Source organism: Rousettus aegyptiacus, unplaced genomic scaffold, assembly GCF_014176215.1.
Source record: "Rousettus aegyptiacus isolate mRouAeg1 unplaced genomic scaffold, mRouAeg1.p scaffold_m13_p_14, whole genome shotgun sequence".
Lineage (NCBI taxonomy): Eukaryota > Metazoa > Chordata > Mammalia > Chiroptera > Pteropodidae > Rousettus > Rousettus aegyptiacus.
In genome coordinates, this window is record NW_023416289.1 from 50496987 (window position 1) to 50524735 (window position 27749).

At 39.3% G+C, this 27749-nt stretch overlaps 1 protein-coding gene across 2 annotated transcripts; it reads left to right on the top strand.

Annotated features, from left to right (window-relative positions):
* The first annotated feature begins 900 nt into the window (after positions 1 to 900).
* On the top strand, positions 901 to 27737 carry BTBD1 (BTB domain containing 1). 2 transcript variants are annotated; one of them, XM_016135388.2, is made up of 8 exons: positions 903 to 1405; positions 8567 to 8723; positions 12070 to 12175; positions 15801 to 15998; positions 18173 to 18365; positions 22700 to 22787; positions 25315 to 25461; positions 25914 to 27737. In XM_016135388.2, exons 1-8 carry the CDS (start codon positions 1005 to 1007, stop codon positions 26070 to 26072), a joined length of 1449 nt encoding a protein of 482 aa, XP_015990874.1. In that variant the 5' UTR covers positions 903 to 1004; the 3' UTR covers positions 26073 to 27737. The 2 variants fall into 2 exon arrangements, with proteins under 2 accessions (XP_015990875.1, XP_015990874.1); XM_016135389.2 differs by lacking the exons at positions 22700 to 22787; positions 25914 to 27737 and having other exon boundaries at positions 901 to 1405; positions 25315 to 25417.
* The last annotated feature ends 12 nt before the right edge of the window (positions 27738 to 27749 follow it).

Consider the following 27749-nt stretch of genomic DNA (forward strand, 5'->3'; position numbering starts at 1 on the left):
TTGTTGTGTTTTCGTTTTCATTTGTCTCTAAGTATTTTCTAATTTCCCTTGTGATTTCTTCTTTGATCCATTGGTTGTGTAAAAGTGTCCAATTTCCAAAAATGTGTGAATTTCCCAGTTTTCCCATAGTTACTGATTTCTACCTTCATCCCATTGTGATTAGAGAAGATACTTCACATGACATCTGCATTTTAAAATCTGTTGAAACGTAAATACGGTCCATCCTGGAAAATGTCCTATGGGCACTTGAAAAGAATGTGTATGGAGCAAGCGCTGTGTATGTCTGTTAGATCTAGTTGATTATACCGGATTAAGTGGCCTGTTCTGTTTTTGCTTTGATACGTGTGAGGTTTCTTTGACATTTAAAACATGGTTAGCTTTTGGTAATGAATTATAACACATTTAAAAAAGAAAAAAAGGGAAAAAAGAATCCATGAGTCCACAAGGATGTTCCAAAACAGGGACAGAGGAGAGGAAGAAAGAGGAAAAGGATAAGAGAAGGCTTACAGAAAGTCAACTGGTAGATGCAGAGAGGAATAGCGGCATCTGGAGTAGGGTGACTTGGACGTTCCTGGGGGAGGGGACAGTGAGGACTCACGTCTCCCCTCCCGCAGGCTCCCTTGGCTTTTGCCCCCTCCCCCTCCCCCTCTACTTCCAAGAGAGAAACTCCTTGACAGACAGCCTGGGGACCTGTCCCAGGTACAGGAGGGACGGCTGTGGGGCGGCGCCCAGGACCGGCCCCATCCAGCCCGCAGAAGCCCCACCCCCGGGGCGCGGCGCTGAGACGCGCTCACGGCCCCTCCAGCCTCGCTGGGCGCCGCGCGCGCCCTCGCACCCGCCGGCGGGGACGCGCCCACGGCTCCGGGCGGGGCGGGGCGCGGCGCGCGGCCTCCGGAAGCGCCGTTCGCGGGGGGCTCGGGCGGCGCAGGCCTCGGTGGCCTGGGTGATGGCGGGCGGGCGGCGGGAGCGGCTACCCCTAGCCTGAGGAGCCGCGCCGCGGGAGGATGGCCTCGCTCGGGCCCGCCGCTCCGGGTGAGCAGGTCCCGGGGGCCGAGGCGGAGGCGGGCGCCGCGGGGCCGCCGCTGCCGCCGTCGCCGGCCCCTCTGGGGCCCCTGCTCCCCCTGCAGCGGGAGCCGCTGTACAACTGGCAGGCGACCAAGGCGTCGCTGAAGGAGCGCTTCGCGTTCCTCTTCAACTCCGAGCTGCTGAGCGATGTGCGCTTCGTGCTGGGCAAGGGCCGCGGCGCGGCGGCCGCCGGGGGCCCGCAGCGCATCCCCGCGCACCGCTTCGTGCTGGCGGCCGGCAGCGCCGTCTTCGACGCCATGTTCAACGGCGGCATGGCCACCACGTCCGCCGAGATCGAGCTGCCCGACGTGGAACCCGCCGCCTTCCTGGCGCTGCTGAGGTGAGCGGCCGGCCCGCCCTGCCGCCCTTGGGCCCGGGGATGCTCAAGGTCGACGCCGAGCCCGGCGGCCGGGCGGTGCGGCTTCGCCGTTGCAAGGCGCTCTCACGTGCCAACTGTGTCGCCCCCCTCCAGACCCAGAGAAGTGGGGCGTCAGGGCGTCCTGACGGTCCGGGGGCAAAGCTTCCTGCATTCGTTGGGGGAACAGGACTAGTTGAAAGTCCTGTAGGACCTTTTAAATGTCTTTTTTAAAAGCTCTGACTTCATTAGCTAAGGGTTAGTTGTCAGGGCCGAGGAAAGTGACTACCCAAATAAACAAGTGTGGCCTTACCTGCCTCGGGTTTCTGCAGACACGGCCGCCTTTGCTTTAAAACGAATCCTACCCTCAGTGTTAGAATTTGCTTTTTGCTGGTTTAAGGTTAGTAGACTGACTGCTGATTGATTTTACTTAGTGGAAGAGAGCTAATAGTTTGGCATTATTAGTTTTTATTCACAGAAGTCTAGTTATCACAATTTTACAAAGGGGACCGAGGCCCAGAAAAGGCAAGTAACTGGCCCGAGGTACCAGAGCCAGCTCACACCCAAGACCATGTGAGTTCCATTACATACAGCTGATTTTAGCTGCTGAGTAGACTGTAACAGAGTTTTGGGCGGTACTGAAGCAAAAACAGGTACGTCAGTGGAACAGATCTATAGTCCAGAAAGCTCACAGCTCAGTCAGGAAGATCACTAGGAAATAGAATTACAAAGTTAGTGTAAGCGATAAAGAAAAACTAACATCCTGTTAGTAAATGGATAAAGGACAGGATAAATAACTTAGGGAAAGAAAAAAATTATTCACATTAAAAAGTTTTTAACCTCTTCGGCAATTAAAGAAGTGCACGTTAAAAGTGAAGTTTTAAAATATAACATTGGAAGAGCCTTTTTTGATGTAGGTGTTGGTAAAACATTTTGGCACTATAGATTTTTTCCCCCACATGTGGGAAGTATTCATATACTGAAAAAAATGTTCTGTACAAAAATGTTTGGAGCAGGATTATTTATAGTAGTGAGGAAGTAGTCAGCTGGAGGGAAGGGTTAGATAATCAGTGATAGGTCCCTTTGATGAAATGTACTAAGTATGATACTTATGATACTAGGTGATAACATTAACTAGGAAAGTATGTATAATAGCATTTGAAACTGTGCACACTATGATTTAAACTGAGAAGAAATGGAACAAACATACCTAGAGACAAAGATAGAAGGAAACATGCCAAAATGCTAATTAGCGTTATGCTGGAGTGGTCAGATGATACTACCTTTTCTTTCTTTCCTCTGTTTTGTATATTCTCTGCAATTTAGTTTAATTACATTTATAAAGGGAGAAAAACAACTCAAAACCTAGGCTCCAGGTTTTTTGGTTTTTTAGTTTGAAGTTGACAAGGAGGATCGGTTATAGTGCAGTTTAGATTTTCTAGACCAGAGGTATTTTAAAAAGACCTGTTGGCCACCTACATGGTAATCTGGAGTGCTTATTGATTTCGTAAATACCTTCCTCCTATCTTAGAAAATATGTTTAGAAGTGGGACCTTGAGAGCATTTTTAATTCTCTAAATACTGATCTAAAATTAATGTTGGGTAGTTCTTAGTTCTTTCCTTTTAAAAATATTGGGATTGCTAGGATAAGAATGTAGAGGGAAAAAATGTTTATTTCATATTTTCACTGAAGCTATTAATCGGTTTTTCCCATCAGTAAAAAATAAGTGAATTAGTTTTGGAGTCCTTAAAACGTTCTTGTTTTCTGTGTAGTCATGATATTTGTCCTTCTCCAGGTTCCAGCCATTGTTCTTTTCTGAAAGTGATATGTGGACTGATTTTTAAGCTTAGGCGTTGGCTGGCTGTGAAACGTAGCTGCTTTACTTAGTATTGTGTGACAAAAAGATGTCCCATAGTTGGTACTTCCTGAGGTGAAAAAGTGGGTTAGCGTGGGTGTATATTTATTATGTTTACAGCTTGAATTAGTTTACATTGAAAGGCTTTCGAACTTGAGTTTGAAGCACTTTAAGGAACTGCTCATTTTGATCTGCCTGACCTTTATGTGATGTTCACTTCTTCATTTGAGAAATGCTGTGTGCCTCCCCTGTGCCAGGCACTGTTTGTAGATGTTGGATACAGCAGTAAATGAGAAAAAGTCCTTAACCTCATGGAGCTCATAATGTAATACGGAGAAACAAAGATTTCACATAAAGTCATGTGCTAATAAGTGTTTTAAAGGAAAATGACCGAGCCATGAGGGAAGGAGCTTTCTAAGTAAGGTAAAGCATGTGTAAAGCTCTGAATTTCTCCCGTTGGAGTGCGATTTGAGCAGAGTGAATAAAGGGGAAAGTGGTAGAAGATGAGGTTGGAAGATCAGCCGGACAGGCCCACGCAGGGCTGCAGAGCCTGTGGAAGGACTTCCGGTTTCGTCTGGTGTGTGGTGGGAAGTCTATGGAAGGTTTCGAACAGGGAGTGATATGATCTGATTTACCTTTTTAGAAATTCATTTTGGCAGTTGTCTGGAGATTAAATTAGACTGTAGCGGGAGTAAAATGGGCAGCAGGGAGTTGACTCAGAAGGCTTTTGCAGCAGCCCCAGCAAGAGAAGATGGTGGGTTATAGCGGATGGTAGTGATGGGCATGATAAGAAGTGGTCAAATTCTGCATATATTTTGAAGGTAGAACTAAGAAGATTTCTAAGACAACCAAGGAGGGATATGAGTAGGCAGACATAAATTTGAAAATTAAAAATGAATGGTATTTAAGACATGGGGACAAATGACATTACCTAATGTAGATTGTAGATTGTAAAGAGAAAAGATGGGCCAGGGGTCCTTCATTCTCTAGAGATGTGGCAGAGGGGACGGAGCATAAAATGCGGCTGAGGAACAGCTGTCAGTCTACCTAGAAGAGAAAGCAGGGAGCATGCTCTCCTGGGTCACGCCGAAGGAAGTGTTCCAGTGAATGCTGAGAATGGGGTAAAATGAGGACATTGACTTGATTGTTGGTTTTGACAAAATGGAGGTTATTGATAACCCTGGCAGAACCGATTTCAGCAAATGGATTAGAGTGGATTGGAGAAGAGCTAGGAGGTGAGGATGTGGAGTTGGCCAGTATCGTCCTCCCAAGGAAGGAGACATGGGGTAACTATTCCTTAGGATCCTGTCTTCAGTGGTCTTACCTTCTCCCGTTGACCCATGGCGTCACACTCTCCCCTAGACTTCTCAGCTCCAAATCCAGTTGCCAGCTGGACATTTCACAGTTGTCTAGTACCCACGCAGTTGAACGTGTCAGTAATAAAAATGTGACATTGAATGAGTGCTTACTGTGCGCCACTTAACTGTTCCTAAGCACCTTATGTGAACTCACTTAAATTTCGGAACAGTCTTTGAGACAGGCACACTTACTATTATGCCCATACTAGCCACCTTTTGCCACCTATAAATCACCCCAAAACTCAGGGGCTGAAAAAGGCACTCACGTGTTCTTGCTCATGGGTCGGTTGGGGACTGACTCAAGTGGGCTTGGTGCCAGGCCGTAATTTGGTTCCAGTCCGTCGTACCTGTTTCTCATCCTTTTTGGACCAATCTCGAAGCTTCTACCCCCTTCTCAATTTTTTTCGGCATTGCTTTAACCATACCTCTGCCTTTAGACTTAGCTCTCTCGATTCTTCACACTGTTAACAAAGTTCTGTCTCTAATATTCGGATATCATGATTCCCCTGACTCTTTTAATGCCTCGTTTTTGCCTGTAGGATGAAGTTTAAACACTTTAGCAAGTACACAGGCCTCATGATTTGCTCTGTTTCTTCCCCTTCCTCTCCATCTACTCAGTGCCCCAGCTCTAACTACCGATGGCCCTTATTTTAACGCCTGCCTTCTGAGGCCTCCTGCCTTTGTACTTCTCAGTCTTTCTGAGAAGTACACTTAAGAGCTCCACACTTAATTACTACACTTCAGATAAGTTCAGGCTCTACCTCTTCTCTAAAAATCACTGAATCCCACCCGCAGACAGACTGTACACTGCCTCACTTAATCCCTCACAGCAAGCTTCGTGTCTATCGCTATAGGACAAACCAGCACTTAGCGCCTTAAACGTGGTTTTATTATCTTTCATAGTCGTGTGGATTGACCGAGGTCACTGGATGGTTCTTATGGCCTTTCCCTCGGGTCTTCCATGCAGTTGTAGTCTGGTGGCAGCGGGACTGGAGTCATCTGGAGCTTTCACTTAGACTGGCTGAGCCTTTGTCCCTCTCTACGTGGCTCCTCCAGCTGATCTTTCCTGCTGGGTAGCTTGACCTATTGAACAGCAGCTCCTGGCTTCTGAGAGCACAAAAGCAGGAGCTGCTAGGCATCCTCAGAGTTCAGGCCCCCAGACTGGCATAGCGTCACTTCTGCCACGTGTTGACTAAAGGGAGTCATAGAGGACCAGCCAAAGGTAGTTTAACAAAAACAGTTTGAACGGGGGAGGGGGTTCTCATACAGAATAGTCTAACAGCACAATTCTCTCTTATTCCTGGAGTGTTCTTCCCACCCTCTTTTCATCTTTTGATCCCAAGTGGACATTCTTCCACGGAGCTTTTCCAGATCTCCCTGCCAGAGCTCCTGGTTATAGATGGTCATAGAATCCTGTACTTGAACTTTGGGGAACTTTTCCCCTTACGTTTCAATCTACTCAAATACAAAGGCAAATAGTAATAAAGGCCCCACATTTCTGCTCTGTATTTTATAACTCTTAATAATTTTTGCCTGAAAAAAATTGAAGGTAAATGTGAAGATTTCTTACCTTTCCCTTAAAACAAACACTTGATAGGTTTCTAGTTCAGAAAGGGAACCGACGATGCTTGGTGGTTTAAGGACTTCAGGGTAATGGCACAAGGCATGAGGGGGTGGAGGGAGGCTCCCTCACCTGGGCTGGTTTCCCACTCTAATGCAAGGCGCCAGTCAGTGAGCCTCCCACGCACGCACAGCTCCCAGCCAGCCTTTCCATTTTGGAAGGGTTTTAGCTGGGAAATAGACCTACTTACACAACAGCAAAGAAAGCATGTACCAACTACCAGAATACTGGAGACAATCATCGTCATTTGACATATAATGAAAATCAAAACACAAATGACAAAGACCAAGGATAGCTGATCCTCAGGAAAATGGGTAATTCAGGGAATAGGTAATTCCAGGAACTTTTAAAACTTTGATTAATGTCATCTTGGCAACCCAAAAGCATTTTTTGCATCCATGGAACTGAGACGTCATGCTGTGGAGGAAAAATAAAAGGAACCATCAAGAAAGCAAGAATATAAACACGTGATTGCTGGGGAGAAAAACAAGGGCTAGAAGAGGAAAACAGCAGAGATAAAAGTGAGGCAGCATAAAAATAAATAGCTAACACTGAGGCTAAGTCTTAGTCACTATTGAGAACACCTGATGTATATTAATTGATATTAATCCTCACCAGCGTGTTATAGAGTAGATACAGTTTTCTCTTTCCAGAGAGGAGCACAGTGGTAATAACTTGCTTAAAGTCACATAGCAAATGATGGACAGGTTCAGCCCTAAGCCATCTCTCCCCGAGGCCACGTTGCAGCCTCTCCTGGTGGGCCTGATGGGCCCAGAAGTAGTCAGAGGCCCAGAAATGGAGTGTTATGGTAAACAGCTCCAAGTTTCCTCAGCCTTTGTTCCCACATCTTTAAAATGCAGCTAGCAACACCTACCTTCCTTGTGAGAGGGTTAAAATGGATTGACATCTGTCAGGTAGACACTCAACACATGTTAATTTTCTCCCCTTTTTATTCATCCCCCCACCCCTGACTGATGAGGGACTGTGCCTTACTTGGTTTTTAATCCCCTGTACTCATCACAAAGTGTGGCACGTAACATTAAGTGAGGGTCGTGAGGTTGGTACACATGGCTGCCTTGAGTCTCTACAAGATTTTGGAACAAATATTTTAAAACAGTGCGATCCTGAGAAACAGCAACATTCACTTTTGAACTTGAGTTATAGGGGAGCATGAGAATGATCAGCCTGCACTTGAGAGAAATACCAGTGCTTGGCCAGGGTGAGAAGTTAGGGGATGTAACAGGCAAAGCTTTCATCTTGGGTGGTGATTATGACCAGGAGAATAAAAGAGGAAATTGAAAGGTGGATAAGGACATAAAACAGGACTAACTTCCTCACTCACTTCACTGTAGTAGACTGTTCTAAAAGAAGGTAGTAGGTTTTCTTAAATACTTGTCTTGCATCTTGGGTCCTGGGAATTTAAGTGTAATGAATGTTCTAAGTCTTTAGTATTGCTAAGTGAAATACTTGTTCTTAATGCTGTAGTTCTCCAGCACCCACCACCCTCTGTGATTCTGAGGTGGCTGAGGACCGGACAGTCAGCACAGGGGTCTCTGAGGAGCCACAGAGGTAGGGAGCCTGGTATCCTTCAACAAGAACTGCCCAGGCCTTCACTGAGAATCTTAAGGTGCCATCTGCAGGTCTATGAAGCTGACTTATCTAGTGATAGCTGGTAGAAACTGCGAACTGGGAGGAAGGCAATATGGGTCTGATAGATAGTGTTTTGAGAGAAAACTGGACCTGTGTATCCAAAAGCACATGGCAACATGGGGTCATTTAAGATACCATTAAATTGTTCTGTGCCTCCAAACCCCCCAGGACTCTAGTCTTTGGTCTTAATGCTAATATTGGGATAACAATGAAAAGTTTAAAGATGCCCAAAATAAGAAAATACCATTGTCAGGAAACAAAAGATTATTTTGTCATTGAAAGATGTGAACTTCAGCTATATGTACATTTGCTTAAGTGACCGGTCCTTTGAAAAAGGAGAGATAATGCACCACTGTTGTCTTAAGCTGCTATGGGGTGCTAAAGACCTCTGGGAATTTGACTTAGAGGCCTGGGTGTGTCTCCTGATCTTCGCCTAACTGCTGTTTCCTCAGTGAAAGGTGAAAACTACCTACCTGTCAGGACTGAGTAAGAATAAAATGAGATGACATGAGCACATGCCCTGTTGCCCGGGAAGTCTGATGTACGTTTCAGGTTTTTAGTTTGCTCTTATGTTTTAAAATATTCCTCAGAGGTTTAACTCTGGTGGATAACTTGTCTGAAACATTACTGACCATCTCTGCAATTTCCAATTGTTTTCCAGATTTCTATATTCAGATGAAGTTCAAATTGGCCCAGAGACAGTTATGACCACTCTTTATACTGCTAAGAAATATGCAGTCCCAGCCTTGGAAGCACACTGTGTGGACTTTCTCACCAAACATCTCAGGGCAGATAATGCCTTCATGCTACTTACTCAGGTAAGTCAGTGTAGATACGGAATGTACCATCGTAGCTTGAAAAAGTGAGTGTAACTACATATAAATATTGATATTTCCTTGAGAGTTGTTCTAGTTCATTATTTTAAAATATACATAATTATTCTTAGAGTACCATTTAGGGAACTATCTCAGATTTATATGATTTTAGAAAAGGAAAGCAAAATAGAGTATGTAGTACCATGTAGAGAAAGAAATGGAAGCCTTATATAAGTAGGACGTTATGACTTATGTAGCTATTTAGGATTGGAGTTGGGAGTAGGGTCCAGTGTCATTCTTGCTGTGATGGTGAGTGTGATAGCATGAGGTGTTCTGGACTTCTTTGTTCTCAGTTTTCCCTGAATCTGGAATTAGGACTGAGTATTTGAAGTCCCAACAGTTCTCAGGTTCACTGTCGTTGGACTTGTATTTATAAGCTTATTATAATAGTGATAGCAACAGATAAGACTGAGTGGTTATTGTGTGTAAGGCACCATTCTGAGCGCTTCATATGCATTAATTTTTTTAATCTTTACAGGAACTGTAAGAGGTATAAGAAGACTAGGAAAATGTTTTCTTACTGTCCCCATTATAGATAAGGCGGTTGAGGTCCAGAGAGGTGAAGTAACTTGACTGAGATCCTATAAGTAATAATATTAGTGATATTTTCCGGAATTTTTTTCCTCTTTTGAATTTTTGATGAAAATCTAATGAAGCTGATATTCCTAAGATTCTTTATTGTCTAGGGGACTTTAAGGAGTGTACAGAGGAACACGTAACTGCTTTATTTTGAAAATTCAGTCATAAAATTCAAAAACCAATAAATTAAACTTTGACAGTTAAAATATATTTTCCAGTTCAGTAGGCCGAAGGTGGGGCCTGAGAGTCTGCATTTCTAACAGGCCCCCAGATGGCGCCAGTGCATCTGGATCACACTTTGAGTAGCAAAGGCTGCAAGAGAAAAAGAACTTTTCAGTGTCTTCTTGGTCTGAGAGCCCAGTATTACTCCAGGTTTTTCATTGGTTGGGTCATATGAATTGGCCCACAAATTGTCATGTGAACTTCTTGTTCCTGCCAAGTGAATCATATGAACTGAGCCTGTTACTGGAGGGGAAGCATGCCAGACTTTACTCTCAATACGAAGGGCTGGCATTCTGTTCCAGCATGATTTATACGGGGAAGAACACTTTATGAAGTTATACAGTCATAGTGATATTTTAGCAGAGATTATGCCAGACTGTAAGTGGCAGCAATAGATTCCGTGGGAAACTTGATATTGCTTTATAATCTGAGTGATTGAAGTATTGCTACTCTGAATACAATAATTTTTACCAAAAAAAATTGTTTTTCCCAGAGTGGAAGATCAATTTTTTTCATGAACACTAATTAAAAATATAGTTGAGTTGGGCAGTTAAAATATTTGTACATATCAGAATTTCATTTGTTAAAAATATAGTGTTTTTCATATTTTAAAAATACATGGACTATGATCCTAGACAGGATCCTATGCTAAAAGGAAAAGTGTTATAAAAACATTGGGTCAGTTAACAAAACTGAAATATAGTGTATTAGATAAAAATATTGTATTATTCATGAAATTAGTTACTAATAAGAGAATACCCTTATTCTTAGGAAATACACACTGAAACATTTAAGAGTAAGGACTGTGATGTATGTCATTCTCATGATTCAGCCTAATATCATAGCCTACTTTTTTATGCATTAATTATTTTGATCATTAAAGAACCCTCTAGGTTACATAAAGCAGACATTATCCCACTTTATTTATATACACACGCATTCTATTATGTTGATTTTATTTAGGGCTAAAATTTATTAAAAATTTGACTAAGCAAATTAATAAACACAAGCTCAGTTTATAATCCAAGAAGAGCATTTTCGAACAAATTTGAGTATTTTCTAATTTTAAGAAACATTCTGATTTAAAAATGTTTACATGTCTGTAAGTATAATTATCATATATATATTTAAAATTTAAGCTAGTGTGTTTAATGTATTCTTTTCTGCCTCGTAAAACACAAGATAACTGTTTAGGGATGTTTATCATTTGTTCAATAACATCTGAATTATCAAATCCCTTGAAAATGAATTTTACTTTAAAATTAAATGAAGAGTCATCAGTCATATCAAATAATGGTGTCATTTATGGTGTGGTTAACTAATTGACAGTATTTTGAGCAGGTTTCTGCATGACCCAGATCCAACATGAATATATAATCTATAATATTATCTCGAAGGGCTATTAAAATAAAATTACACACACATGCATGCACGCACGCACACATCATGTGACCAGAAGGGTAAATGGTACTTGATTACTAGCTACTGCTTGTCCTCTCTTGCACACAGAGACTGACAGAGACACTAGGCCAGAATGACAGACTGGCGTACCTATCATCTCAACATCCTTTTTCAGTGTTACGGTTTTTAAAAACCTCATTTGAGTTTGGCTTCTACCTCCCTGCCCCCACCAGCTTTTTAACTTGTTTTTTGAATTATAATGTGGATTATGATAAGCATACATAAACTTGACTTCTGACATCATAAAGCCTTAGCTTTGCTAGAATCATATAGGGTATACTCTTCTGCTCAATATATAATGTGGCTTCTTTTGCTTATCATTTAGTTTGTGGGATTCATCCATATCGTTATGTATAGTTGTATATTTTCATTTTCATTGTACAGTATTCCATCATGTAATCATGTGACTTTATTTATTTGTTCTTCTGTTGTTAGGCCTCGTTTTTGCTTAGGTTTCCAAGCTTTCGTACTTTAAAATTCTTGTACTTCATCCTCTCCCCTAATCAAAATAGGAAATGGGAAAAAAATCTGATCTGTTAGTGCTGGTGTGCTTAACAATCAATATTGTTTAGTAAAAAGATCACTAGACTTGGCTTTAAGTACTAGCTTTGCAACACAAATAGCTAGATATTAGGCAAGTCAGTACACCTCTTAGCCTCTGCTACCTCGTCTGGAAAATGATATAATGGCTGCTTTATTTAATATAGATGTTTGTTAAGATCAAAATGAGTAATGCATAAAAAACTAGGTAGTATCTATATAACCATACGAAGATACAAATGCCAGGGTCTGTAGTGGTTGTGAATTTGTTATCTCGATGGAGCATTTGTGCTTTTTCCTTTTCATTTCTGATAGTGGAATAAAAAGTTTTAAAAATACATAGATGTTATAACTGTATTTTAAGTAGGAGTTCTTTCATAATTACACAATTAGCAATTATAACCGTTTACAGTATTAACTATGAATATATATAGTGCCCGAAGGTAAGATAACTATGGAAGTAAAAAAATTCTCTGTATATGTTTAGGCTCGACTATTTGATGAACCTCAGCTTGCTAGTCTTTGTCTGGATACAATAGACAAAAGTACAATGGATGCAATAAGTGCAGAAGGCTTTACCGATATTGACATAGGTAAGTTCTCTGTGAATTTAAGTTTTACCTGTAAGTACAGTAACTCCTTACCTTGTTGATGGATGAGTTGTTTTCAAAGTAGTGGTTTTTCCAAGTGATCTAAGTCTACCTCTTTAAGAGTTTTGCTTTCTTTATTTTGGTGAACTATTCCCAAAAGTAACTACCTTATTGCCTTTTAAATGATGTCAAATCAAATCAATATTTACTGACCACTCACCATGTATATAACATCGTAGGGTCTTAAAAGAAATACAAAGGGTGAGGTGTGATTTTTCTTAAGGAAACTATCTCTAATTCGAAAATCAAGAAACAAATATGTGAAAATTAAGATTTAAGACATTAATAGAAGAGTTAGCATATGACAAAATGTGATTTTTGCCTTTTCTGAACTAGAAATAATTACTATGTAAATCTGCAGCATGAGGAGATTACTTCCAATTATAATAGTGGTAGGAAAATCTTGACAGAGGATGTTTTGATAATGAATATTTGGATAACAGAGGGAAGGACGTTAGAGGCAACCTTAGGGACGAGTGGGCTGCACAGAGAAGTGTATGCAGGGGAAGGGAACTACGAGGCGGGTGAAGCCAGACTGTGGAGGACGACCTGCTGGCAGGCGAGGAGTCTGAATTGTGTCTCGTAGGAGAGTGTCTTGTGGCTTTAAAAATCATCTTCATTGTGTTGAACCCAAAATATATATCTTCAACCCTGTCTTCTTCTGGGTATCAAATTTATATACCCAGCTATTTACTTGACATCTTCACTTGGAGATTTTGTAAGCATTTCAAACAACACAGCTGAAAGAGACCTTTGACTGTCCATTACTTCTGGCCAACTCTTCTGCTTCTTCCATTTTTTTTTTTTTTTACTCTTGATGGCACCACCATGAGTTCCAGGTTTTGGTTTGATGACTCAAACCAAAACCTGGAACTTAATCTTGATCATTCTCTTTTTTTCATGCACCATGTGCATTTTATCAGCAAGTGCTCTCAGCTCTACTCTCAAAATGTATCCTGAATCTGAGCATTTCTTACATATCCATGCTGCCACCTAGTCCCAACCACCGCTCTCTTTTACCTGGATCACCTCTGCAGTTTCCTGTTGTCTGCCTGCTTCCACCCGCTCCTACATTCATACAGTCCATTCTCTACACAGCAGCAAATTTAAATCATAAATCAGATTGTATCAGTTTCTTGTTTTCAATGTGTTCCCACTGCAGTTAGAATAAAACTCAAACTCCTTATAACGCTTACAAGACCCTACATGATCAGACCTTGTATTAGTCAGTAGGCTAGGCTCGGCTGTGGTAACAGACCCAGAAATGCATGTTCAGCACATTTGCACAAATGTGGCTTAGACACAATCGAAGTTTATTTCACAGCCGCATAACAGTCTAAGGCAGTGTCTTGGCCCCTGAGGAGCTTTTTCTGTCTTGTGGCTCTGCCATTCCCGAGGGTGTAGTTATTTGATTTTACTGGCAGACAGGAAAACTCATGGGTAGGAAAAACATCTTAAAAGCTGCGGCCTTGAAATGGCGCCCTCTTATTTCATGGTACAGAATTTAGTGACAAGATCCTATCTAAATTCAGGGGCGGCTAGGAGGTACGGAGTACTCACATCCCAGGAGGAAGAGTAAACAGATTTTTTTGTAAACAGCTGGTAGGCACCACCTACTTCTACCTACATCTGACCTTGTCTCCTACCATTCATCCCCTTATTCACTATGTTCCATGTCCATTGGCCGGGTTATTTCTGTTTGAAGCCTTTGTATTTTCTATCCTGATTAGAATCAATTCTCCCTGAGTCTTTGTATGGCTTCCTCATTTTAATGATTCATATCTTGGGTTAAATGACACCTGAAACAGGCCACCTCGAACCTACTTAAAGTAGATACCACATTCCCATAAACAAATCCCTTTTCTGTTTCTCTGATTTATTTGTCTCATAATACTTAACGCTATCTGAAATTCTTACCAAAGGTATTTGTCCATTTATGTATGTGCTGATCGTCTGCCTTCCTCTTCTAGATCGCAAACTCCTGAAGGTAGGGACTCTGTCCTGTTTACCGTTGTATTTCTAGCACTGAAAACAGTAGAACATAGTACGTGTTCAGTTGACATTTGTTGACCAGCTAGACTGGCTGGCTGTGTCTAGAATGTTGCCTTTCTGTCCCACCTTGTCTAGTTCTTCCTCAGTCTTATTGTCTTGTCTCCGATTCTACCTCTGTAGTGACTCCTTTCTTCAGAACTGACACCCCACCCTCTCCCATGACATTTACTATGTTCCTGTTACAGTTAACATTCCATCTTTAGTTTCCTGTCTGCACAGCACCTTGGGAAGGCTTATACTTTCCTCGCATCATCCCGAAGGGTGGGACTAGTTCAGGTTCCTCCTCAGCACCTGCACGTTTTGTGCTGTAGAATTTTTGTTGAGTTACTGGATGTTTGAGAGCCCGAGCACTGCCCGCGTTGTTATCGAAGCACTGTTTGATCCTAATTTCCTTCCCTTTGAGGGGCTGTCAGGTGCTCCACTCGTACTTCAGTCTGCTACTCTTATTTGAAATAATGTGGCCTGCTTCTGGGTGACTTCCTCCTGGAGTCGCCGTGTAAATGCCTCCTACATGAGGCATGCCAGTGGAGCCTGGGAATCTTGAAGTTGGTGCCTTGCCCAGGGTGAATACCCCGTGAATATTTGTCACTTTGATTTGACTCATAGCTGCTTATGTTGAGATCCAGTGTTGTGTTATGTTTATAAGACAGAACTTAGGTGTTCGATGTCTTTATTAGTCTCTTGGCCGTAACTTCTGACTGTCCGCCAGTAGAATACCTAAGTGTTTCCACCATAGTCTAGTTTGCTTCAAATGTACTTGCTAAAAATGGAATGCAAGAGAAGTCTAGGAGCTGAGAGGAAGGAGGGCCTGGCTTTGGGAACTTTTTTTATGGCTTTTTAGATTGTGGAGTTGCTTTTTTATATCTGGCATTTGTATATGTGTTCTAGAGGGGTGTGCTCACCATTTTCCAAGTAGAGAGATACTGTTTCTCTCTACATCAATGGAACAAAATGATTTTACATTATGCCATGGACAGTATAATGTGCTTTTTTGGGAGGGTCACATTTTAAGTTTCTTTATTTACCTTTACTGAAGTTATTAGCATACAAGGTAGAGAAATGTGGGTCCAAAGTTGTTAATTTTTCTTTCAATGATTAAATATAGCTATTGTATATTCCTAATCCTGCAAGAATCAAGATTTATTGATTGATGTTTATTTGCCTGTGAAAAAGCTTCATAGAGCCCTAGTTCATACTCCACTGCTAGGTACAAGAGAAACTTGATTTTCCTTTTTTTGAATCTGTTTATTTTTAACATGTTGCTGAGCTCCTGCTATGATCTGGGGACTTGATGTCTTTGCCGGGATGATAGCTGTGTTTGATATTAAACTGATATTTGATCCTAAAATGAATATGTAGACCATTGCAGAATAGGATTTTTTAAATATAGGTCTGTAGTTTTAGTTGTCAACCTATTTTTATTGAGATTCGAAAACAATATAAGCAGGTTTGTCAGTATTGTTTTGTTAAAGAGCAGAATATTCCTAATTTGATTTGTTTTTGTATTTACCTATAGATACACTTTGCGCAGTTCTAGAAAGAGACACACTTAGTATAAGAGAAAGTCGGCTTTTTGGAGCTGTTGTACGATGGGCAGAAGCGGAATGTCAAAGGCAACAATTGCCCGTGACCTTTGGAAACAAGCAGAAAGTTCTGGGAAAAGCGCTGTCCTTGATCCGGTTCCCACTGATGACCATTGAGGAGTTTGCAGCAGGTAGGGCGATAACTGGACCGAAATCTTTTTGACACTGTTTTCATGGACAGCCAGTCAGTCTCTGTGTGCGAGAGAGGACAAGAAGCAGCTAGTGATCAAGTACCATTCACCCTTCTGGTCACATGATGTGTGTGTGCGCACGCGCGTGTATGTGTGTGTGTATGTGTGTAATTTTATAGTCCTTTAAGATAATATTATAGGTCACATATTTTTAAGTTGATACATGTATTTTAACATATTTAATATATTGTCAATATATACAGAGTGTATTTTATGGGTTAGAGAACAGAACCTGAGCATTTTAAGCGCCTTGCCCAAGGTTAGGTGCTTTATGACGACTGAGGTTTCTGTGTAACTCTGTGGTCTCTTACCAGCTCCCTTCTGCTTGGGTTCTTGGTCTCATAGTCTCCTCTTGTGCATAACGAAGAAATTGGCAAAGACAGAAATTGTGCACAAAATGTTGGCTATATTTCTCTGTTATTCCCTTTCTGCAGGATGATTGGCTGGCAGCCTTGGTGCTTTGAATTCCAGTTTTTGCCTTCTCAACCAAGTAAGGACCAGCACAGTTTCTAGGTTGCTGGTTTCTGTTTGGCATTTATGCCCTATGAAGCAAATCAGCAAATATCCCAAGTGGTAACAGATACAGGGCTTCGTCTCAGGGCATTTCCACCTTCAGGAGCACTGACCGCCCAGTTCTTTGCTAACTGGAAATAGCTGTTTCATGTGTTTCATCCATAGTTGTCCTCTGACACAGGCTGGTCCATCCTGCAGACTTCTTAACATTTTGATGTAGTCAAGTAATTAATGTTTCTTCTTTTGCTGTTAGGCATATTCTTTTCCCATATTATCTTTATATTTAAAAAAATGTTTTAACTTTTTTTTTTTGGACTAAAGATTTGGAAGTTATAAATTTTATATTTACTTCCCCCTCTCAATTTTCCTTATTCTCTATTTTATAGTAAAGCAGTATTTATTGACTTCCCTATTTGAGACAAAAATGTTAGCATGATCTGTTCTTCCTTTCAATCTTTCCAGACGGCTTTATGGTGCCTGATTACATGCGCGTGCGCGCGCGCGCGCGCACTCTCTCTCTCTCTCTCTCTCTCACACACACACACACACACCACATTACAATAATGCAGTTACAATATTAGACTTAATTCGATGTTGGATTGGTTTTAGCACCCACTGCCAGTTCTTTTGTGACACACCTTGAATTCTTACTTTGATTCACCCCCTCTGTTAACTGGAGTGCCTCTGCTTTTCTTTAGATGAGTTTATAGTACATATCTGAGAATGTTCTTCATGATCTGAAGACTGCTTTTCAACTCAGGAAATTTTATTATAGTCTTGAATTATTGCATCATCCTATATCTTATTGTTAGTTCTTCAGGAATGCTAATGTTTAAAAATCAGGAGTTTTACATTAAATATGAATTTGTAGTTTCCTAAACCAAATTTCTGGTTTATTAATTATTTTTTGCAGTTTTTAATTTTTAATTTAGTTTTGCGTTCTCTTATTTAGATTGTTTTTACCAGCCTAGCAAAAGATCTCCTGATCTTTAGTGAGGAACAGCATTTATTCCTTGATAAGTTTGGGCTGTTTGGAATTTTCCTGTTAGAAACAATGAATGGGAAACTATAACACATGATATACTGCTTCCACAGCTCTTCCAGTTTTAGCTTCTGCCCTCTGCTCATGTATAAACCCCAGAGTGAAAGCATATTCCATCTACTTCCACCTCTAAATATGTATTCCGTTGTCAGGATTATAACCTCAGACAGTTACCGGGTGGGGAACAGAGAAGTCACAGTATCTCTGGCTGTCATAGTAAGCATTTCCCCACCGCAGGAAATGACTCTCCTCTTCCTGGTGATGCTGAGAGTGGCTGAGTGGGTAGAAAACTCCAGGCACCTTTCTGTGATCTCAGGCTTTCATCTAAACTTTGATTCATTCATGGTTTTAACGCTTACATTTTATTAGGTTAACCTCAGATGGATTTAGAAAAACCTTAAAACTAATTCTATTCTAAAATCGTACATGCTGAGCTCTTTCTACCTCATTGTTACTTTATATCTTCCAGATTTGAGTTCATGTTATTATGCAGAGTATTACAAAGTTAGGAATTACAATCAAGTTGCTTTTATTGAGGTTTATATTTGTATTTCTACAGGTCCTGCTCAGTCTGGAATCTTGTCAGATCGTGAAGTGGTGAATCTCTTTCTTCATTTTACTGTCAATCCTAAACCCCGCGTTGAATACATTGATCGACCAAGATGCTGCCTTCGAGGAAAGGAATGCTGCATCAACAGATTCCAGCAAGTGGAGAGCCGCTGGGGCTACAGCGGAACGAGCGATCGGATCAGGTATCTGTCATACCGTGGCCTCGGGTGCGAACTGGGGCGGCAGTTAGCATTTGGCTTTTATCCTCATATCGTGGGAGATACCTAACCAACATTTTATTTTACACTTTGTTTAATACATTTCTGACTTAAATACAAGAGTCAAGAAGTCAGTGAAGCATACTGGTCTCCTCACTGAATTATGAATGAGAAGATCTCTTAGGAAACATGTAAGATAAGCAGATACTGGGTTGGGCCTTCTGTTGCCTGAATTCTGTTTGGATTGCCACTCTGGGAGCTGAGGTCTGAACCTTCCTTGATCCAACTGTTTTTACAGCATTAGGGCTACAGTTTACATTTTATCTTACTTTGTTTATCCTTTTCATAGACATTGCATGGAAAATATCTCAATATACATTAATAAAAGCTTTGAGTGGGAAAAAAAATTAAAAATCTTAAAAGATACTTGCATATAACCCTGTTAGGAATTTATCTTTGTTCTACTGTGTTTCTTTCTTTAGGTTAAATGTCAAAATAGAGTAAGGACTAGTTTTTGAAAAACGTTCCTTTTAGATTTTTACTTATTTAATAGCACTTTTGTATAAAACTAGAAAGTAATAGCAAGTTTGTTAAAAATAGAACTCTGAGGAGGGAACACTCTTAAAATACTGGATTAAAATGGAAATTAAAATGCATTTGTGGATTATTTAGTAATCATTCACAGTGAGAATACGGTATATGAAAGCATATAAAAGATGAAGTGGTCAGGGTGTTACACAAACACAGTCATAATTAACTACTTTTACTAAATAAATTAGACTAGAAATAAATGATTTAAGCATTTAGCCCAAGTAGCTAGAGAACGAATAGCAAAACAAAACAAAGTAAAACAAAACAAAAAACGAAATAGGTAAATATAGAAATTAATGAATTAAAAATAGTACAACTGAGAAATCATAAGCCATAAGCTGGCTCCTGAAAAAGATCAATAAAATAAATAAACCTACAGGAAGACATACATTAGAAATAATGTGAATGTATTCATATTCTGAGGAGATTTATACTTTAATTTTGGGTTTACTCTGTGCTAATAAATTGAACATCTTGACGGAATGGATCATTTTATAGGCAAATATAAATTATCAAATTGACTGAAGAAGAAAGCCTGAATAGACCCATTACCATGGAAGGAATTAAAAGTTATCAAAGAACTGTCCCTTCACAAGGTGGTTTTTACAGGTGAGTTTTATCAAACCTTCAAGGAACAGATCATTTCCTTGAGCATTAAGAGAAGAAAATACTGACCCATTAATTATTGAAAAGAAGTATAACCCTGACACAGGAATCTGACAAGGCAAAACATTTTCTAGATCAGTCTCACTTATATAGAAGAGTAAATCCTGTTAAAATATCAGCATATTGAATGTAGTAGTACCTGAGAAAATAATACTATATGGAGATTGAAAGTATGGCTCAATATTAGGAAATGTATTAATATAATTCACCACATAGCAGATCAAAGAAGAAAACAGTTTGTCAGCAGTTGTCAAAAGACTTTAAAATTTCACCTTCATCCCAGATGTGACCATTAACAGACTAGGTCTGGAAGAGCATTTCTGTGACGTGATGGACTGTTGACACCTCAAGATAGGGATGCCTGCTGACCTTGTCGTTTTCGGCAGTGTTCACGTCTCTTTATAAACATGTGTTTCACCACATGAATTCTGATAGGACACTTGAAATTTGATTGGGACTCTTTGTTTTGGGAGACTGTCCTAAGCATTGCAGTAAATCTGATGTTGCAGGCCCCAGGTCCCCTGTAGCGCCCCTAAAACTTGGTGAAAACAAAAGCCTCCTGTGGTTTTTGAGAATAACCTCCAAATCAGTAAAAATGTATTAGAACCAACAAGAGAATAGTGACCACTTATAAAACGTATGTGAAAAACCAATGATGTTCTATATGTCATCAAAATTCAGTTAGATGGATGGCTGTGATGGTTCACAACTAGTGAATATACCTAATGCCTCTGAACTGTACCCTTAAAATGGTTAAGGTGGTACACTTTGGTATGTATTTTGGCACAGTAAAATAGTTTTTAAAAATGTTTACATTTTCCGTTGTAATATTGAGTGAAAACAGATCTCGTTTACAATAGCAGCAAATTAACATAAAAAAGCAGTGTCAAATCCCACAAGAGATGTACAGTGTAGCACCTTCATGAAGAGCTGGAGAACTTCAACTGGAATCAGAAAGCATCTTTCTAAACCCACGTAACTTAGGCAGTTCCTTTCAGATGTCACATGTTTTTGGTAGGGCGGGGTAGCATGGCAAAACTGTTCTAAAGTTAGCCTGGAACAGTGAATGCTTCTTTTTCAAAAAAGCGTGGTGTGGCTCAAACATGGTAAGTATTGTAAAACTATTGTATGGAGATACCACAAAGTTCAGAGACCAGCAACCAGCCCAAAGGAAGTAAGCATTTAGAATGTGAGGGGATGATTAGCGACTGGGAAAGTAAAGTCGGATCCTTAACAGGCCCATCTACCAATATTTGTGTAAATTAAAATTTTAACATTAAAAGAATGAAGCCACGAAAGTGCACGAACAAGTGAATATTTATTATGAGGATGACGTAATTCTCTCTAAACTTGGCATAGATCATAATTTGACTTCAAATAATTTAAAATGTTTATGCCCAAAACCACCATAAGGTTAAAAAATAAATGACAAACAGCATTTTGTAATGGATATTACTGACAAAGCATAAATTACTATATACCATGGTCTTTCAGTTCCACATGAAAAAGACACTCGGCAGAGAAAATCGAGTAGCTAGTAAGCATATGATGAAACGTATCAACTCTTTAATAATGAAAGAACTATAAGTAGATTTTTTGGTTGTTGAGAGTAAGGTAGAAATGATCTTCATTTCTTGTGGATTGGAGAGTATTCTAATCTTACCAGAAAGCAATTTGTAATTTTATCTAAAGCCTTAAGAATATGCCCTTCATTTTCCCCAGCAGTTCCTACTTCCAGGAATTTCTTCTAAGGAAATAATTAAGGCTCTGCAAAATGATTTAGCTATGATTGTTGATCATGGCATTGTTCTCTAATAACAAAAACCACAGATAGCCTAAATTACCTCACAAGTAGTGGTTGTTACATATAATGCATCAGTAATAATCTTTTACCTTTTTACACGAGAAAGAAGTTTCAGAAATATATATTGTGACACAATTTTAAAAATAACACACGTAAATTCATAGGGAAAAAAAAGTATTTTCCTGTTGTTAAAAAAGAGAACTAAACGTCTGAAAAAGAAATGCACCAAAGGGTAAATGGGTGATATCTCTGGATGGTGGATTTAGAGACGCCCTAAATTTTTACTCTTGTTTGTTTAGCTGCATTTTTTAAAAAAGTGACTATGTCTTTTTTTATAATAAGAAAAAAAGCTATATTATAAATAATACATAAAAATTTGTAAGGTGGTACTCATGGAGTTTAACATAGTGGTTAAGAACGTGGGCTATTGATCTAAGCAGACTTGAAATTGTGTCCCAGTTGAGGCAAGTTAAAATTCCTTTAAATCTGTTTCTTCAACTATAAAAAATGAGGATAATACAAATGATACTGTGTTATTTAGGTTATAGAGCCGTTATGGTGTTAAAGGAAATAATTCATGTAAAGAACTGAATCAGCTCAGTGCTCAGCACAGGAAGTACCCTGAAGAGGTAGTTTTAACTATTACAACCATGCGCCTGTGTTTTAGGGCCTGTCCCTCCACCACGGTCCTGTTAGAGCAGCTTGCTTCCTTCACAATTCTGATCACAATTTATGAAGATTTATTCCTTTATTTGTTTATTATTAGTGTCATCTGTTAGGTGTAAGTGCTGTAGGATAGAGAGTCTGCCTTGTTGACCATTATTTCCCCAGTGCCAGGCCGACTACCTCAGTCTGACAGGCTCTCGGTAAGTGCTGATTGAGGTTCATTGAGCTCATGATCTCTTAGAGCTTAGGACGCTGGCCTGATGGCTGACAGATCTGTGCTCATGAAGGAGACATGCAAACACATTTGGACAAAAATCATTTTTACAACAGAAGTGAGTGTTAAATTCTTTTGACTCAGGAACGTATAGTGCAGAGAACAGGTGCCACTTCAGTTTCCATTAAGTTAAAATTTACTCTGGAAAGAGCTCTTTTTGATCAGAGATGACATTTCCAAGGATATCTAATTTGTAATAGTTTTCCTTTTTATGAGCAAAATTAGGTGTTTTCAATAACACTTAAAAAATATATAAGCCTTGAGAATGTGAATGCTCACTAAATTATGTATGTTCTATATTTGACTTCATCCTCTCAGGTTCACAGTTAATAGAAGAATCTCTATCGTCGGATTTGGTTTATATGGATCTATTCATGGCCCCACGGATTATCAAGTGAATATACAGGTACACTTTTTCCCCCACTATATATCATTTTGAAATAAAAACAAACCTGTAATTATATAATTAAGTATTTTAACAATATCCAGGCTTCAGCATATTATCAAAGGAATCAGAAAGTCTCCTAGTAGTATTTTTAGCTTAGAGAGTTGTGTTTCTCAGTTGATCTAAAAAATCTGGTTTCATAAAATTGGGGTCTTAGGGTCCTTCACAGAAGCATTACATACAAAGAGTTCTCCCCACTCCAGGAGAGCCCTCCCTTAGTCCTTGTGCTGTGCAGTGACTGCCTTAAAACATCCACCTGCTTTTCTCTGAGTACTTAAATTCTGCAGTTTTAAGCTCATCCCTTACCACTACAGTGAACACCCTCTGGTGTCTGACCATCTGACCATCTGACAGTGCCCTGCCTCATTCATCCCTAAGCTCTTCGAGGTGTGGCACTGCTTCCTGCCCTGGAAGGAGGTTAAACCCCTCTCTTCCCTCTGTCAGCCAGGGCTCCCCACACTTGACTGCACAACCCAGTTAGTAAAATTGGTTTTGAAACATCTACATTGTACTTTTACTTACAAACTATACATAGGCAATACGGTATTTCTATATTACACAAAAATTAAGACATAATAAATAGAAATGAAAAAAGGCAGTTAACAATGTTTCAAACTTGTTTATCAGCAGAAAAAACTCTCTCTAAAATGTTAATACACTACCTTTAGTAGTAAAAACTTTGATGAACTTTGTGATCAGACTGCTTCATTAGTTTTCAAAATATACAGCAAATCAAAGATCTGGTTCTATGACAGCTGAAAACCACGGTTCACAGAGAACTGCGTTATTGCCTGTGCTAATGAAATCTTGCTCATTTTCTAGTCATATCTGCTAAGGTTTATAGGAAAATGCAGATGACAAATTTATATCACTGATGTCAATTTGTCGCTCTAACAAACCAAGTATAAAGTTACATTTTTAATATTTTAAACAAATAGATTCAAACCCCACTGAAATTGTGTAAAGATTTTATAAGAAGATTAGAAATTTTTGTTTGTTTTTTAAGTGCAGAAAAGCCACAGCAAATCTACGAGAGGTGTAAAAGATTTTCATGATCACTCCCCATTTAATTTTACTTACGTTATAGATTTGTTACAGTCCTATCCAGTAGGACCCATGAAACCACTTGAGCAGACTGGATAATGTGCAGACCTGGGAAGGAGTGAGGCCCCACTGACAGCCTGTTCAGTTGTGGAACACATTCTTCCTTCAGGGTCCCTCATATATTACCAAAGGCACCAGATTCTTTGCAGACAGAGGAAGGGTGTCAGGGTTATAGGTATATTCAAATGATAAAATATAAATATTCTGAGTAAAATGAAAAAAAATAAGACTTTTTATTTCTTCCCCCAATGTCTAGTCTCAAGCACCATCCAGATATACTACAGATACAGACCTGCCTGGGTTATAAGCTGAGCCCTCCCACCCATAAGCTGTGACTGGGCCAATCCTGTAGCCTCTTTAAGCCTCAGTTTCTTCATCTACTATAGTAGTGGTACCTGCTTTTTAATAGTCTTGTGATGACCGATTGAGATGATATATGTAAAGTGTTGGGAACACGGTTGCTATTGTTTTTGAAATTTTATAATGTGATGCTTTACAGTAGCGTTAGAAAGAAGGCAAAGCAAGTTTCCCTCCCAAATTAAAAGATAAAACGGGCTCAGGGAATTGAAGTGGTTTACTGTAGATCACACTGCCACAACCTAGTCCTGTGTCTGACTGCTTCATTCTGGGGCTCCATGTATCGTTTAAAAAAAAAAACATTTTAATTCTTTATTGAACTGTGGCAGACATACAGGAAATGCACATATTTATAAGTCATATGTATGACTCACTTTTTATAAAATGAGCACACCTGTGTAACCAGTAGCCAGATCAGGAACGGGATATCACAGCACCCCAGGGTTCCCCTCGCAGTCTCTTCCAGTCACCATCCCTTCAGAGGTGACAATGCACTGACTTTATAGCGTATGTTGGTTTGACCTGGTTTACTGTAACTGTTTTTGTCTGATGTGTGCAGAAAGGCAGGGTTGTGACCCTCGGCCTTTGAGAAAACAGAATTTTCGCATTTTGAATATCCACGTACCTGAATACTGCATTTAAGGTCATTTTAATTTCAGTAAATAACATTTAAACTTAGGCAATGCTATGAGAGTTTCCTACCAACAAGACATAGGCTAGTAAGGAATGAAAGGCTAATTTCTCTCAGGCATCTAAAATCTACACATTCTAAAAAAACCTCTTTCTAGCCATTATGTATTTAATAGACGCTTCTCCTGCAGCCAAGCCCTAGTTGTGTGACATCCTCATCCTTATTGCAATCAATGATAAATATCTAATGCCCTCTTTGGTGGTTAGAGAGATGTAGAGAAAAACTACAACACAGAGATGTGGCAGTCTATTCTGCTATTCCTGAGGGCTTTATATTCTTTTCTATGAAATGTTCCCATTGGTGTAACTTAAATGTAACTTTTGTTAAAAATTACAGATCATCGAATATGAAAAAAAGCAAACCCTGGGACAGAACGATACTGGATTTAGTTGCGACGGGACTGCGAACACATTCAGGGTCATGTTCAAAGAACCGATAGAGATCCTGCCCAGTGTGTGCTACACAGCATGTGCAACACTCAAAGTAAGAGTCCCTGGCATGCTCCAGATGGTGGACCCTTGGGCCATGGTTTCCTCTTGCATGTTTGCAGGAGAAGCTGAGAGTCACTGACAGTAAAGCCTTTTAGGAAGAAGGGAAGGGAAGAGCTTGGGAGAAGAAGTGCCTCTCAGCACAGCTCTGCTATGGAAGAGATGGTCTTCATAAAAAGTAGCCCTTTGAGTCAGAGAATGAATGTTTGACAGTAGATAAAATAATTATTTTCTTGGAACCATTTCACTGTTCTCTAGTAACTGAGCTCTGCAATCAGTATTTTTAATCATTAATTAGCCTTGTAGCAAAGACATCATTTTTAGTTAATGACTTGGTATAAAATTTTATACAAGAGCTATATTGAAACATGCATGGAATTAAAATACCACCTTAAATCGAGTGTTTGTTAAAGGAAAATTACTAACGAACCTTCCATTCTCATTTAGGGGCCAGATTCCCATTATGGCACGAAAGGATTGAAGAAAGTAGTGCACGAAACACCCACTGCAAGCAAGACGGCTTTTTTCTTTTTTAGTTCCCCTGGCAATAATAATGGCACTTCAATAGAAGATGGACAAATACCGGAAATAATATTTTACACATAATTTAGCATTGTAATACATCTTGGCTAAATAGTACCATACAGTCAAGTTTCAAAGGCATAAAATCTGGCCACAAAAAAGAGTTTGAGTGTTATGAATATTTATAATTTTAAGATAAGAAACATTTTAGTTTCTTAGAGGAAATAGGTAAATAAATGTTGATTTAAACCACTGCATGATTTAAAGGCAGATTTTCCATTTTCTTACAACCTTAGGAGGAAAGATTACCTGGGTTTAATAGTTTAAAACAACAACAACAACAAAAGCAGCTATTTCAGCTTTACCTTGTATAATTTCATAGATAGCTGACTCATGATCTTTCAACAATTTTATTATTGAAAGAATTTTGTTTTATATGGCTAGTTTGTTTTGTTTTTAACTATTTTGAAGGTTAAATGAGAAGGGCATTTGGCTTAACTTTTGAAGGTTACAGGAGATGAGATGGGTCAATATTCTATTAACTCAGCTAATTTCAGACAATTAAGAAAACTGACATATTTGGAGTTTTGAAATATCTGATTGTTAGCATTTGAAATATTGCTAGAAATAGGCCTAATAAATGCCCAAGAAAATTTTCAATGTATTTACAGCAAAGGATATTTTGTAATAGTATAGTAATGTGTTACATAGTACAGTTTTAAACTACAAGTAGAATTAGTACAAATTCACAATAACGTGATGATATAAAGAAAGGATCTGAAGGTGTAGTCTAAGACTGGATTCTTTATCAGTGACCTGCACCACTATACCTGTCTGGGGGATGCTGCCGAATGCTCCCAAGGTTGAGACGAGGATTGTAGTGGTGGTGACTGGGTAAATGGACGTAAGTTCAGCATTGTGGCAGTAATTTTACACAGCAAGAAACGGATAAAATACTAACATTTCTAACAAACTAATTTGAAATGTTAAATATCCAACAGAATCACTCCTGCTGAAGTGATGCCATGCTTTCTATCACCTGCACAGTTCTATCCAAAAGTAAAATAGGTTTAATATTCTCGACCTCACAAATGTCACAGGTACAGCTGTATTAGGAGGGGGATAGAAAGTATATCTGGCAGAATAATATTTACATGCTTTTGTATTATAAAGTAAAATTTTTACATCAATATTTTTTGAAAGTGATTATCTTATAAAAACTTATGTGTAATTAAGCTTAAGGTGTACAAATAGTTGTGGAAGATGGTTTTAAAAAAATCACAATTCTTAAACAATTTTTTTCTAAATAATAATTAGGATATAAAATTTTTTCATCTAAAGTATTTCATTTTCTGTTTACAAGAAGGTAGTGAAGTATGTTGGTGGCAAAGGTCTCTTGAAATTGCTGAAGAAAAGGGAAATTTTTTATCCCCGGTACCATGACCTTATGGGTCTAAACCTCACTTAACTGGAATCTCTGTAGGATGTATGGTTTTGGTTAACTAAAGATTAGTCAGCAAACACTTTGTAGTAGCCATTATGGAAAATACTTCTGCCTTGAAAAGGATGGTATGCTAGAGATAAGTAAATGTTTTTGATGTTCGAGGCATTTCATATGCTTGCAGTATGTTGCACTGAACAATGATTGTAATCGAAGGCAGCCAGTAGGAGGCACAAGAAATGGAACTCTTTATTGATATGGGACACCTCCTGGAATTTTTTAAAAAATAAATATCTATAATCCTTTTATTTTTGTCATTT

Coding starts and splice junctions, on each gene's coding strand:
- BTBD1 (XM_016135388.2), top strand. CDS start 1,005: ATGGCCTCGCTCGGGCCCGCCGCTCCGGGTGAGCAGGTCCCGGGGGCC. Junction 8,724..12,069: donor CCTTCATGCTACTTACTCAG/GTAAGTCAGTGT, acceptor GTATATGTTTAG/GCTCGACTATTTGATGAACC. Junction 18,366..22,699: donor GGAACGAGCGATCGGATCAG/GTATCTGTCATA, acceptor TCATCCTCTCAG/GTTCACAGTTAATAGAAGAA.